Source organism: Protomyctophum bolini (assembly GCF_963924005.1).
Source record: "Protomyctophum bolini genome assembly, chromosome: 9".
Lineage (NCBI taxonomy): Eukaryota > Metazoa > Chordata > Actinopteri > Myctophiformes > Myctophidae > Protomyctophum > Protomyctophum bolini.
In genome coordinates, this window is record NC_137870.1 from 980,327 (window position 1) to 994,832 (window position 14,506).

The 14,506-nt window shown below is 45.7% G+C and overlaps 1 protein-coding gene across 2 annotated transcripts; it reads left to right on the forward strand.

Annotated features, from left to right (window-relative positions):
- Nucleotides 1–705: 705 nt before the first annotated feature.
- On the forward strand, nucleotides 706–10,683 carry LOC308320866 (protein NLRC3-like). 2 transcript variants are annotated; one of them, XM_080771573.1, is made up of 9 exons: nucleotides 706–798; nucleotides 2,145–2,420; nucleotides 3,239–3,307; nucleotides 3,502–3,552; nucleotides 3,934–5,782; nucleotides 6,902–7,060; nucleotides 7,717–7,863; nucleotides 9,547–9,596; nucleotides 10,068–10,683. In XM_080771573.1, the coding sequence occupies exons 2-9, from the start codon at nucleotides 2,153–2,155 to the stop codon at nucleotides 10,625–10,627; spliced, it is 3,153 nt and encodes a 1,050-aa protein (XP_080627699.1). In that variant the 5' UTR covers nucleotides 706–798; nucleotides 2,145–2,152; the 3' UTR covers nucleotides 10,628–10,683. The 2 variants fall into 2 exon arrangements, with proteins under 2 accessions (XP_080627699.1, XP_080627698.1); XM_080771572.1 differs by having other exon boundaries at nucleotides 3,934–5,770; nucleotides 6,884–7,060.
- Nucleotides 10,684–14,506: the final 3,823 nt, after the last annotated feature.

Genomic DNA, 14,506 nt, shown 5'->3' on the forward strand with positions numbered 1-14,506 from the left:
AGATGAGTCTGGGACGTGTGGAGCGTTGTCCAGGGTGTTTTAGAGAAGAGAGAAGAGTCTGGGACGCGTGGAGCGTTGTCCAGGGTGTTTTAGAGAAGGGAGAAGAGTCTGGGACGTGTGGAGCGTTGTCCAGGGTGTTTTAGAGAAGGTAGAAGAAGAAAAGAACAAAACAAATCGAAATGGCTGACTAAAGGCCCATTCATTGTCTGGTTTTTCGGTGGTGAGGTGACCACCGCTCCCGTGGTGAGCTGACCACCGGAGCTGAAATAACGTTGAGCGGTGAGTAAAAACAGAGAGAAGGGCTGGAGTGGTGGCGGTGGTTTGCTCTTCACGGCGGCTCGTGACGTCATGTTGTAGTTCGGTGGTCACCTCACCACGTAAATCCAGACTATGTATGAGCCTTTACTGTTGGGTATAGGTCACGGCTCCAAGATACGTTTATGTAAGTCAGGACATGAGACCAGTGTTTACCAATTTCCATGCATGTTGGTGAAAACGTTTACATTTAAAGTATCCCCCCTTCCAATGGGAAAAGATTACATTTCTTACAAGTAATCCCCTTCCAATGGGAAAATATTACATTTCTTACAAGTATCCCCCCTTCCAATGAGAAAAGATTACATTTCTTACTTTTGCTTGTACTGTACCTACTTCTAATTGGCGGGAAAAGAGTATAATGCAGTTGTTATCTTCTCTGATCCCCCAGTGTTCTGCATCATGATTGGTTTGAACAGCCATTGAAACCAAAGAGAGAGGGCATGTGATTGGTGGAAACCATCGCCACAGTCAATAACTGAGGTAAGACCAGTGTGCACTGCAGTGCTTCTCAAAGTGGGTTTGTGGGGAAAACTCAACAATCAGGCTACTTTTATGTGTTTAATACTACTTCTGTCCACTGGGAGCAGTAGGCTACAGCCCCACACACAACATCCACCTTCCATAACTCCACTGGGAGCAGTAGGCTACAGCCCCGCCCACAACATCCACCTTCCATAACTCCACTGGGAGCAGTAGGCTACAGCCCCGCACACAACATCCACCTTCCATAACTCCACTGGGAGCAGTAGGCTACAGCCCCACACACAACACCCACCTTCCATAACTCCACTGGGAGCAGTAGGCTACAGCCCCACACACAACATCCACCTTCCATAACTCCACTGGGAGCAGTAGGCTACAGCCCCACACACAACATCCACCTTCCATAACTCCACTGGGAGCAGTAGGCTACAGCCCCACACACAACATCCACCTTCCATAACTCCACTGGGAGCAGTAGGCTACAGCCCCACACACAACATCCACCTTCCATAACTCCACTGGGAGCAGTAGGCTACAGCCCCACACAAAACATCCACCTTCCATAACTCCACTGGGAGCAGTAGGCTACAGCCCCACACACAACATCCACCTTCCATAACTCCACTGGGAGCAGTAGGCTACAGCCCCACACACAACATCCACCTTCCATAACTCCACTGGGAGCAGTAGGCTACAGCCCCGCACACAACATCTACCTTCCATAACTCCACTGGGAGCAGTAGGCTACAGCCCCACACACAACATCCACCTTCCATAACTCCACTGGGAGCAGTAGGCTACAGCCCCGCACACAACATCCACCTTCCCCAACTGCACTTTTTGTCCAGTAATCGTTATACTGTGCCTGCAGGTCATTTACAGGACAGCACGTCAGTACCACAGGTTTGTGCGCGTGGCGGTGGCGTGACCTTTAGTAGTAGCTGAGCACAACAACGCCCTGACAAAAAGACTAACGGTAACATTTATATATGGGTGAGTTCGGATATGTGCACCGGGAGCGGGAGAGTTTGTATTGCAGTGTGCTCAGTGCGCTATCCGAACGCACCCCTACAGTACACACACACACACACACACACACACACACACACACACACACACACACACACACACACACACACACACACACACAGTACACCTTAGGTTTGTGTACATAAATGACATGACAGCTGCAAGGTGGGAGTACAAACTTAAACTGAAATTGGGTATGAGAAGTGTTTCCTGATGCATGTAACTTCAACTATACAGCTTATTGTGTTCAGGCTTTTGACTCTTTTCACATCAAATAATGAAGCTGACATGTTAATATCATGTGTTTGTAACAGAATCCACCATGGGGACACTTAGGCAGCGCATGTTGGACACTCTGAAACAGCTGCTTCACGATGAGTTTGACGAGTTCAAGTGGTATCTAGAAGATCCTGGAAATGTTGAAGGTCTCAAGCCGCTCACAAAGAGTGTCCTGGAGAACGCCAAGAGGACAGACACAGTGGACCTGATCGCGCAGAACTACCCTGGTAGAGAAACTCAGATCATGCTGAATGTTCTGACAAAGATGGACAAGAATGATCTAGTGGAGAGGTTAAAAGCCACACCAACAGGTAGGTGAAGAGAGGATAGATATTTTATAGTTTATTATGTTTATAACTTAATATTATATTAAAACACCCTTGTAGATTGTAACTAGCAATGTCGCAATTTCCAGGTCAACCTCCTCCTCTTCTAATTTATACAACCTCTGTCTCCAGGTCACCTCCTCCTCTTCTAATTTATACAACCTCTGTCTCCAGGTCACCTCCTCCTCTTCTAATTTATACAACCTCTGTCTCCAGGTCACCTCCTCCTCTTCTAATTTATACAACCTCTGTCTCCAGGTCACCCCCTCCTCTTCTAATTTATACAACCTCTGTCTCCAGATCACCTCCTCCTCTTCTAATGTATACAACCTCTGTCTCCAGGTCACCTCCTCCTCTTCTAATTTATACAACCTCTGTCTCCAGGTCACCCCCTCCTCTTCTAATTTATACAACCTCTGTCTCCAGATCACCTCCTCCTCTTCTAATGTATACAACCTCTGTCTCCAGGTCACCTCCTCCTCTTCTAATTTATACAACCTCTGTCTCCAGGTCACCTCCTCTTCTAATTTATACAACCTCTGTCTCCAGGTCAACCCCCTCCTCTTCTAATTTATACAACCTCTGTCTCCAGGTCACCTCCTCCTCTTCTAATTTATACAACCTCTGTCTCCAGGTCACCTCCTCCTCTTCTAATGTATACAACCTCTGTCTCCAGGTCACCTCCTCCTTTTCTAATTTATACAACCTCTGTCTCCAGGTCAACCCCCTCCTCTTCTAATTTATACAACCTCTGTCTCCAGGTCACCACCTCCTCTTCTAATTTATACAACCTATGTCTGCAGGTCACCCTCCTCCTCCGAGACCCGCTAGCCCAGAAAGAGGAAGGCCGAAAAGGAGGAGGAGGAAGCAGGGTACGTTGGTTTTTAACCCTACAACACTAAACACAATTATGTTTTCTGACGCACGCACGCTCGCACACAAGGCACAAGCACAGACGCGCGCGCGCACACACACACACACACACACACACACACACACACGCACGGAGGCGGACCCAATGGGATGATGTGTCTCCACTCTGACCAATCACTGTCTCACATTTCAGCTTTGACAGGAGAAGAGAAGGCAAGACGAGAGAGAGAAGCCAAACTGAGAGGTAAGGTGTGTGTGTGTGTGTGTGTGTGTGTGTGTGTGTGTGTGTGTGTGTGTGTGTGTGTGTGTGTGTGTGTGTGTGATATCTCTGAATGGTAGAGAGGCCTTCTGGGAATCAGAAGCTCTCCAGTTAATTCAGCCAGACTTAGAGTTTAACAACATTGATAAAAAAACATGTTAAGCTTAATGTTGAGACGATTTTAAGAACCCTGACTGGTTGACTGTCTGTCTGTCTGTCTGACTGACTGACTGGCTGACTGGTTGTCTGTCTGTCTGGCTGTCTGACTGGTTGATTGAAATGGTAAATGTTATATTGTTTTGTAGAGCTTGATCTGGCAGATCTCTTTCTCCTGAAGCTGTTTAAGAATTGCTTTGTTCATTACAGATCTGTTGGTGAAAATAGCAGGCTACGAACGCACGCTTCAGAACAAGATGAAAAACACATATCTATGTGTAAAATTGGACAATGAGTCCAAGATGAAGTTTGAAGACGTCTGTGTCCCGATCTACAACATAAACACCAGCTTCACAAGCATGCACAGGTATCATGAGGTCAGACAGATGGAGATGAACAGGGCAGGACTGGACGAACCAATCCAACTCTGTGAATTGTATAATTCTGGAATAAATGAAAGAGTAGTGCTCACTGTTGGTGTCGCAGGAATTGGAAAATCCTTCCTCTTACACAAATTTATTCACGACTGGACCATGGACCGTTTCCCCCGAGACCCCCATCTCGTGTTCCCATTGACGTTCCGCCAGTTAAATCTTCTCGAAGGAGAAAGCTTTTCTCTGGCGAAGCTACTTCACGAATGTGTCAAGGAAACCAGAGGGATTACGGAAGAAGCACTGAATGACATCTTCAGAATAGTGCAGGAGTCAAACGACTACAAAACCTGTCCCTGCAAAGTCATGTTCATGATTGATGGGCTCGATGAAAACAGGTTTCCGTTGGATTTCGAGAAAGATTCCATCACGAATGTTGAGGAATCCCTGCCGGTCGAGGAGCTGATTGTAAACCTGATCAAGGGTGAACTGCTTCCCTCCGCTCGCATCTGGATCACCTCACGGCCTGCAGCAGTGGATCAGATCCCTGATCGACTGGACCTTATTGACAGGATGACAGAAATAAGAGGGTTCATCACAGATGACCAGAAGAGGGAGTACTTCAAGAAGAGGTTCATGAAGATCTTCAATGATGAGAACAAGGCCAACTCGATGACCAGCTTAGTCATCTCACACATCAAGAAATCAAAGATCCTCTCCACTATGTGTGAAATCCCAGTCTTCTGTTGGATCCTTGCTTTTGTTGTGCAGCACAGAAACATGGAAGACCCTCTCCCTGAGACCCTGGTTCAGATGTACTGTGAATTCCTGACGACTCTGACGAAGCAGATGGAGGAGAAGTATGGTGAATCAGATAAGACGACGAAAAAGATAAAAGAGGAGCTCATGAAGGCAGAAGGACCGTTCATTCTGAAGCTGGGCGAGTTGGCATTTAAGCAAATGATCGAAGATCAGATCCTGTTCTACCAGAAAGACCTGGAAGCCTGTGGTCTTGATGTGAACAAGGCCGTGCTAAAGTCAGGCATGTGCACATCATTCTTCATAGTAGATGGTGCTTCTTACCACAAAACAGTCTACTGCTTTGTTCACCTGAGCATCCAGGAGTTCCTGGCTGCAGTCTACCTGTCCCACTGTTTCACACAGAAGAACATGGAGGTACTGAAGACATTCCTCGGAGGAGAAGAAGAAATGACCCTGGATGACTTCCTGGAGAGAGCCATGGAAAAATCCCTGAAGAGTGAGAGTGGCCACCTGGACCTCTTTGTCCGCTTCCTTCATGGTCTCTCACTGCAGTCCAACCAGAGTCGGTTAGGAGGTCTGCTGGGTCAGACAAAGAACAGTCCAGAGGAGATCCAGAGAGCCATCAACAACCTGAAGAAGATGAATGACGACAACTTCTCTCCTGACCGATGCATCAACATATTCCAATGTCTGATGGAGATGAACGACCCGTCAGTCAGTCAGGGGATCCAACAGTACCTGGAGTCAGAGAGCAGATCAGGGAAGAGACTCTCTGAGACCCAGTGTTCAGCTCTGGCCTCCATGCTGCTGATGTCAGAGGAGGTTCTGGAGGAGTTGGACCTGGACAAATACAACACAGACCAGTGGGCGCGACTGAGACTGATCCCAGCTGTGAGGAACTGCACAACAGCCAGGTCAGTAGTCCTGTGAATAACAACATGACTGAGCACCATTCCCTCATATATTACTACTGTATTCATTCATTACAAATACTATATTTAAAATGATTATAACTACTACATTCATTCATTACAAATTAATACAAATAATAAACAGACATGCACACACACATGCGTACTGTACACATGCATGGACGCACGCACGCACACACTCACACACGCACACACACATGCACGCACGCACACACTCACACACACACACACACACACACACACACACACACACACACATGTGTACTGTACACACGCATGCATGGACGGACGCACGCATGCACGCACACAGAGGTGGCATCATCACAAATCAACCCATTTCGGACGGGAACCCTTTTTGGTGTTTTAAGCATTATGTTATACAGCTTAAGTATTGAAAAATAGCAGATCTACAAGCTCGTAGCGCCACACCTAGTGCCACGATATATATTAGTTAGTAGGTCATACTACATACATACATAACTTCTGAAAAAAAGCCGATCTACAAGCTCATAGCACGCTGCGCTACAAGCTTGTAGATCTGCTATTTCTTTTAAATTGTGAAAACGTGGCGCAAATCTTTGAATGTTCTTTCAGAGCAAACATTTTTAACTCAAATCTTTGCTTCTGGGGGGTCCCTGGAACAACATATTTTCAGATGGGGGTCCGCAGCCAATTACATAATAATTCTGGGGGTCCTTGACATGAAATAGTTTGAGAACTAGTGCACTGAACATACTGTAGAAACAGGGTTTTTCAGAAAACTGTGATGATTTAGAAGCCATTTTCTAAGAATCGGCCTCAGGTCTAAATGTGTTAAAAGACTCCTTGGTAGTTCATTCTGCAGTGTTTAATGTAAACCAGAGGTTCTCAAACCAAGGACTTTGTATGAATAAATATCTATCATGTAACAGACCTCTATCTGAATACATTGTGTGCCAGTGACCCCCACACCATCATTGTGTTAATTTATTATTGTCAATTATTTTACTTAAATATGTTTTTGAAAATAGCTGATCTCAGTTTACTTCCTTGACAGTGAACTTGGTCTGACCTGTTTTGTTCATCTCTGATTTTACATTTAATCTGTCATTACAGACTTGTTGGTTTTGGCAGTGACCTCAAGAAGAAACACATTGAAGTTGTGGCTTCAGCTCTCAGTTCTAATCCGTCCCATCTGAGACACCTGGACATCAGTTACAACCACCTGGAGCCAAATATGGACCTGCTGTGTGACGCACTGAGGAGTCCACATTGTAGACTGGAGACTCTACGGTCAGATATTTTTTATTTATTATGTGATACATTTATTAAATATAATATACTATATTCATATTGTGGTGAGGCTTTATTGGTACAGTGTGAATAAGGTTGATATCCTAGTAACACACTTCTATTATAAGAAGATTTGGTGACCCCCCTGCAGTAACTCAGAGGACCCCCTCGGGGTCTGCTAGGAACCCCCCATCTGAAAATATGTTCTGCTAGGGACCCCCCATCTGAAAATATGTTCTGCTAGGGACCCCTTAACCCATTTTGGGCTTTTTGGTGTTTTATAATTTAGCTATTGAAAGATAGCAGATCTACAAGCTCGTAGCGCGCCACCGAGTGGTGCGCTACGAGCTTGTAGGTCTGCTATTTCTGAGGATTTAAAAGATTATTTTGAGGTCAGGCCTAAATGGGTTAACCGGCTTATGGCCAGTGCCGTAATTGACGTAATGAATCATTAAGAGAACATTTTAGCATTGTCCAAGATTCATCAACATGTTTAAAAAATAGCCGATAATACAAATAATTGTATTGTCTTTTGCTCCAGCAGATGTCCTTCTTGTGTCTGTGACATCACCAGTTATCAGCTTCACTGTCTTCTATCCAGAATAATGTCTTTTATAGCAGACAATCAAACATGTGCTGTTTTATTTCTCATTTAGACTGATGAACTGCTGGTTGTCAGAGGGAAGCTGTGAACTTCTGGCCTCAGCTCTCAGATCGAATCCTCATCTGAGAGAATTAGACTTGACCTTCAACGTCTTGCCGGTGTCTGGACTGGAGAACTTCTCTGGACTGAAAACGCTCAAGTGAGTAGACTCTGTCAGTCAGTCAGTCAGTCAGTCTGTCTGTCTGTCTGTCTGTCTGTCTGTCTGTCTGTCTGTCTGTCTGCCTGCCTATGTGTCCCTTTTATGCCCATACATGGAGTTGCGTGGAGGCATGCCCAAATATGGAATCCAGGGTAATCTATGACCTCATAGACTAGAGTTTGGAATCATAATTATGATGACATGTATTTTTGAGGGGCGCTAGCCCCTCCTATATACAGATTCTGTCCCCACAAAATGTTCGCAACACAATCATTAAATGTCATCGACGATGAAGGAAAAATGTACGTCATCTTGTCCCCACACGTCTCATATTTTCCATCGACAATGAAAGGAGACATTAGATCAAATGTCTGCCAAGTATGACGTCAATTTGTGAGAACAGGAAACAAGCATTCTGATTGGCCAGTATGAGATGATTCATGATGTACGATGATAAGAGCGCCCCTCACTTCACATGAGTGTGATTTTCACAACCATTGTGACCGACTTCCCACTCTGCACATCTGAACATTACTCCCTCAAGTCAACTTTAAATTGATTAATTTAGTTAATATTTACACACAAATTAATAATGCTGGATGTAAGGAACATACTTTTAATTGAAACGTACAATTATATGAAAAGATGATATTGTAGCATACTTCACATGTAAACTGTAATTTGTCATAAAAATAAACGTGATTAACCGGATGAACTCTAGTATGCCTAAGTATTCTGAGAACTCATAAAGCAGATCTACAAGCTCAATTAGCAGATCTACAAGCTCAAACATCAGATCTACAAGCTCAAATAGCAGGTCTAACAGGAGAAAACACAGAAGGTTCCCTCTCAGTCATTTCATAACAGTTTCCATTTGAGTGTCCTCAGTGTATCGTTGTATGACCACAGCCTGCTGGCCAGTACCATGGGAAGAAATCACATTAGAAATGTAAATACATTTACATGGTACTGGCCAGCAGGCAAGAAATGTAAATACATGGGGCACGGTGGCACAGTTGGTAGTGCTGTCGCCTCACAGCTAGAAGGTCCTGGGTTCGATTCCCGCTGGGGACGCTGTGGGCACTGGCGGCGTGTTCCCTCCTCCGCGTCATCAGTGCCCATACCCGAGGCGGGGGTTGGCGAAAGGGCCTTTCTGTGTGGAGTTTGCATGTTCTCCCCGTGTCCCCTAGGGTAGGTACCCTCACAAAAACATGCAGTAATCCTGGTCTCTAAAACTACCTCCCCCTGGCCAGCCGGGGCGCCTGATGGCGGGGAAAGGAACTGGTCGGAATAACGTGTCCCTTCCACGCGCTACGTCCGGCCGGGGAAATTCCCATCTGTCAGGTGAAAAGAAGCAGCTTGGACTCCTCATGCATAGAAGGAGGCATGAGGTCAGTCCGCTGCCCCCCCCAGGTTGGCAGAGGAAGTGTAGCGCCCAGGATTACATTAGATAATTGGCACAGGGTGAAAAGAAAACTGGGTTACAAAATCGTGGGATAAAAAAACAAAAATTTAGAAATACAACAAGTATTTTAACGTCCTCTGGTCCAAGCCAGGTGGCAGTGAGTTTGTCCGGTCAGGCTGCCTGCCCTGGTGAAGATAATGGTAGCAGAAACACTGTAGTGTCAGAGACGTTGTGTTAGACAGTCAGACATTGATGCATTGTTGTTCTACTTCCTACAGAGTGAAACATGGAGGAGAACTCTGGACTAATCCTCAACTCCCTACACAATGTGAGTACCTGTCTGTCTGTCTGTCTGTCTGTCTGTCTGTCTGTCTGTCTGTCTGTCTGTCTGTCTGTCTGTCTGTCTGTCTACACAATGTGAGTGTCTGTCTGTCTGTCTGTCTGTCTGTCTGTCTGTCTGCTATGTGTTGCTACTGGCATGTGCAGTGGTGGAAAGTAACTAAGTACATTTACTCAAGTTCAGAAAACGGAAAAGTACATTTTGTAGAATCTGGTCTCAGGTCTTAATGGGTTAATTGGTTTTCTGCTAAATGTATCAGTGTTGATTTTAACAGCAACGTTTAGATTTAGTTTAGTCAAAGACCTTTGAATAAAACTTAATTGAGTTTTAGTTATATTTTAGTCATCTGAAATGTTTTTGTGTTAGTCTAGTTTTAGAAAATACCCCAGTGTAGGAGGGTGAGACAGGTATAAATAAGTTTAATATTTAATGTTTTCTACTGTGTTGTTTTCTCATCAGATTCCCATCGTCTCACTCTGGACCCAAACACAGCAAGCAGAACACTCTGTCTGTCTGACGACAACAGGAAGGTCACAAGGTCAAAGAAGCTTCAGCCATACGCTGACCACCCTGATAGATTTAGTGATGATGAGAATCAGATTCTGTGTTCAGAGGGTCTTTCTGGAGGCCGTTACCTGTGGGAGGTAGAGTGGAGGGGAGGGGTTCTGATAGGAGGGGCTTACAGAGCAATCAGCAGGAGAGGAGAGGATAGTGGGCTTGGATTCAATGATCATTCCTGGATTCTGTCCTGTAGTGGAGTCAGTTACTCTGTCTATCACAATAGTAGGAGGACTCACCTCCCTGTTGATCCCTCTGTCTACAGCAGAGCAGTGGATGAGAGCGGTTGGCCTGGCTACAGAGTAGCATTGTATCTAGACTGCCCTGCAGGGACTCTGTCCTTCTATGAAGTGTCCTCTGACTCACTGAGACACCTTTACACCTTCCAGGACACATTCACTGAAGCTCTCTACCCTGGGTTTAGGGTTGATGACTCCTCCTCCTCAGTGTGTCTTTGTTAGGACAGACAACGTCTCTGATCAGAGAGAGAGAGAGAGAGAGAGAGAGAGAGAGAGAGAGAGAGAGAGAGAGAGAGACCTTGTCCTTCTATTGAGCGTTGAGGTCCGGCCAATGAAACATGGTTTTTGATCATATGCAAATTAGCCTGCAGCGCTGGTTTGCGGTGTTGCCAGGTCTGCTTATTGTAAGCGACTTTGGCTGTGTTTTCCTGTAAAGTCTCTTGTAAATATCCATTATACTCCATAGTTGAGGGTAGTTTAATTTTGGGCTTGTTTCTGAAGTGTAGTTGTTTTTTTGGGCTTGTTTCTGAAGTGTAAAACACCAGGCGTCACTTCCTGGTTTCTAACCCATTCAGGGCAGGAAACCCCTTTTGGTGTTTTAAGCATTAATTATGTTATACTTTAGCTATTGAAAAATAGCAGATCTACAAGCTCGTAGCGCCACACCTTGTGCCGCGATATATATGTTAGTTAGTATGTAGTCATGTCATACTAAATACATACATAACTATTGAAAAAAAGCCGATCTACAAGCTCATAGCACGCCGCGCTACAAGCTTGTAGATCTGCTATTTTTTTGTAAGATCATGAAAGTGGAGTAAATCTTTGAATATATATTCTTTCAGAGCGAACGTTTTTAACTCAAACCCCAAACGCTTTGCCGACGCTGCAAGTTGCAGCCGCGCGCAAGCTTCACCGAGACCGAAACAAAACACACACGGCATTTATTTTATCCGCTATAGTTTTGCTTTGGAGTTGATTTGGAGTTGATTTAGAGTTGATTTGGAGTTGATTTAGAGTTTAATTGGATCTTAATTGGAGTTGATGGATTGGTTCAGGAAGTGAGAATATGGTCCAGACAGACCTTCTGTACAACATGACGAGCAGACTAGAGATCCACTCTACAGTGGAGTCACCACCACGCAGACAGCCACGCAGACAGCCACGCAGACAGGCACGCCTCCCCAGGTGTATATTTACCCTCTCATAACGACCACGCAGACAGCCACGCCTCCCCAGGTGTATTGACCCTCTCATAACGACCACGCAGACAGCCACGCCTCCCCAGGTGTATTGACCCTCTCATAACGACCACACAGACAGCCACGCCTCCCCAGGTGTATTGACCCTCTCATAACGACCACGCAGACAGCCACGCCTCTCCAGGTGTATTGACCCTCTCATAACGACCACGCAGACAGCCACGCCTCCCCAGGTGTATATTGACCCTCTCATAACGACCACGCAGACAGCCACGCCTCCCCAGGTGTATTGACCCTCTCATAACGACCACGCAGACAGCCACGCCTCCCCAGGTCGGCCACCCAACATGCTCTCTTCTTCATCCACGGGTTTCCGACCAGTCGGCACGGCGATATCCACGGCAAGCGACGGGAGCTTGTCGGCAGGAGAGACTTTTTCAGACGCTTTTCCAACTCTAATGAACGTTAGACTGGTTGGAAACACACGTCTCTGCTTCTGGTGACTGATATTGTCCTTCTAATGAACGTTAGACTGGTTGGAAACACACGTCTCTGCTTCTGGTGACTGATATTGTCCTTCTAATGAACGTTAGACTGGTTGGAAACACGTCTCTGCTTCTGGTGACTGATATTGTCCTTCTAATGAACGTTAGACTGGTTGGAAACACACGTCTGCTTCTGGGGACTGATATTGTCCTTCTAATGAACGTTAGACTGGTTGGAAACACACGTCTCTGCTTCTGGTGACTGATATTGTCCTTCTAATGAACGTTAGACTGGTTGGAAACACATCTCTGCTTCATGGTGACTGATATTGTCCTTCTAATGAACGTTAGACTGGTTGGAAACACACGTCTCTGCTTCTGGTGACTGATATTGTCCTTCTAATGAACGTTAGACTGGTTGGAAACACACGTCTCTGCTTCTGGTGACTGATATTGTCCTTCTAATGACCGTTAGACTGGTTGGAAACACACGTCTCTGCTTCTGGGGACTGATATTGTCCTTCTAATGAACGTTAGACTGGTTGGAAACACACGTCTCTGCTTCATGGTGACTGATATTGTCCTTCTAATGAACGTTAGACTGGTTGGAAACACGTCTCTGCTTCTGGTGACTGATATTGTCCTTCTAATGAACGTTAGACTGGTTGGAAACACACGTCTCTGCTTCATGGTGACTGATATTGTCCTTCTAATGTGTGAGGAGGCCATGTTTTTTATTACTTTTTCCATGTATTCTATTTCATTAAAAAAAACAAATTGGATCAGTTGTTTCTGTAATGTTCTTGTTACAATATTGACGTATAAAAGTACATTGTAAATGTCTAGCGTTCATAAGCAGCTACACATGTTATAGAGCTCTGGAATCATTTCTGAAACCATAACCAGCCATCTGTTATCCTCACCCTGGGTACCCTGGTCACCAGCCATCTGTTACCCTCACCCTGGGTACCCTGGTCACCAGCCATCTGTTACCCTCACCCTGGGTACCCTGGTCACCAGCCTACCCTCACCCTGGGTACCCTGGTCACCAGCCATCTGTTACCCTCACCCTGGGTACCCTGGTCACCAGCCTACCCTCACCCTGGGTACCCTGGTCACCAGCCATCTGTTACCCTCACCCTGGGTACCCTGGTCACCAGCCATCTGTTACCCTCACCCTGGGTACCCTGGTCACCAGCCATCTGTTACCCTCACCCTGGGTACCCTGGTCACCAGCCTACCCTCACCCTGGGTACCCTGGTCACCAGCCTACCCTCACCCTGGGTACCCTGGTCACCAGCCATCTGTTACCCTCACCCTGGGTACCCTGGTCACCAGCCTACCCTCACCCTGGGTACCCTGGTCACCAGCCTACCCTCACCCTGGGTACCCTGGTCACCAGCCATCTGTTACCCTCACCCTGGGTACCCTGGTCACCAGCCTACCCTCACCCTGGGTACCCTGGTCACCAGCCTACCCTCACCCTGGGTACCCTGGTCACCAGCCATCTGTTACCCTCACCCTGGGTACCCTGGTAACCAGCCATCTGTTACCCTCACCCTGGGTACCCTGGTCACCAGCCATCTGTTACCCTCACCCTGGGTACCCTGGTCACCAGCCATCTGTTACCCTCACCCTGGGTACCCTGGTCACCAGCCATCTGTTACCCTCACCCTGGGTACCCTGGTCACCAGCCATCTGCTACCCTCACCCTGGGTACCCTGGTTGTATTCCATTGTTTACATACAGTAGGTCTACTGGGTACAGATGGTAGTCTTTAGGGTGGTTGTATTCCATTGTTTACATACAGTAGTAGGTCTACTGGGTACAGATGGTAGTCTTTAGGGTGGTTGTATTCCATTGTTTACATACAGTAGGTCTACTGGGTACAGATGGTAGTCTTTAGGGTGGTTGTATTCCATTGTTTACATACAGTAGGTCTACTGGGTACAGATGGTAGTCTTTAGGGTGGTTGTATTCCATTGTTTACATACAGTAGTAGGTCTACTTGGTACAGATGGTAGTCTTTAGGGTGGTTGTATTCCATTGTTTACATACAGTAGTAGGTCTACTGGGTACAGATGGTAGTCTTTAGGGTGGTTGTATTCCATTGTTTACATACAGTAGTAGGTCTACTGGGTACAGATAGTAGTCTTTAGGGTGGTTGTATTCCATTAGCTGACCTTCAACGTGTTTGCACATTGTTGTATTTCTATATAGGTATCAATAATAATAATAATAGTAATAATAATAATAATAATAGTAATAATAATAATAGTAATAGGTTTTTCTCCCCATAGGTATTAATAATAATAATAGTAATAGTTATTTCTCCCTATAGGTATTAATAATAGTAATAGGTATTTTAGGTCATAGTTTTAAACTTGCTTTGGGTTTCAGTGAAAACTACGACG

Excerpts from the sequence above, each read along its gene's own strand:
- LOC308320866 (XM_080771572.1), top strand. The coding sequence starts at position 2,153 with ATGGGGACACTTAGGCAGCGCATGTTGGACACTCTGAAACAGCTGCTT. Across the intron at positions 3,308-3,501 it reads AAGGAGGAGGAGGAAGCAGG|CTTTGACAGGAGAAGAGAAG; the intron begins GTACGTTGGTTT and ends CTCACATTTCAG. Across the intron at positions 7,864-9,546 it reads TCTGGACTGAAAACGCTCAA|AGTGAAACATGGAGGAGAAC; the intron begins GTGAGTAGACTC and ends TACTTCCTACAG.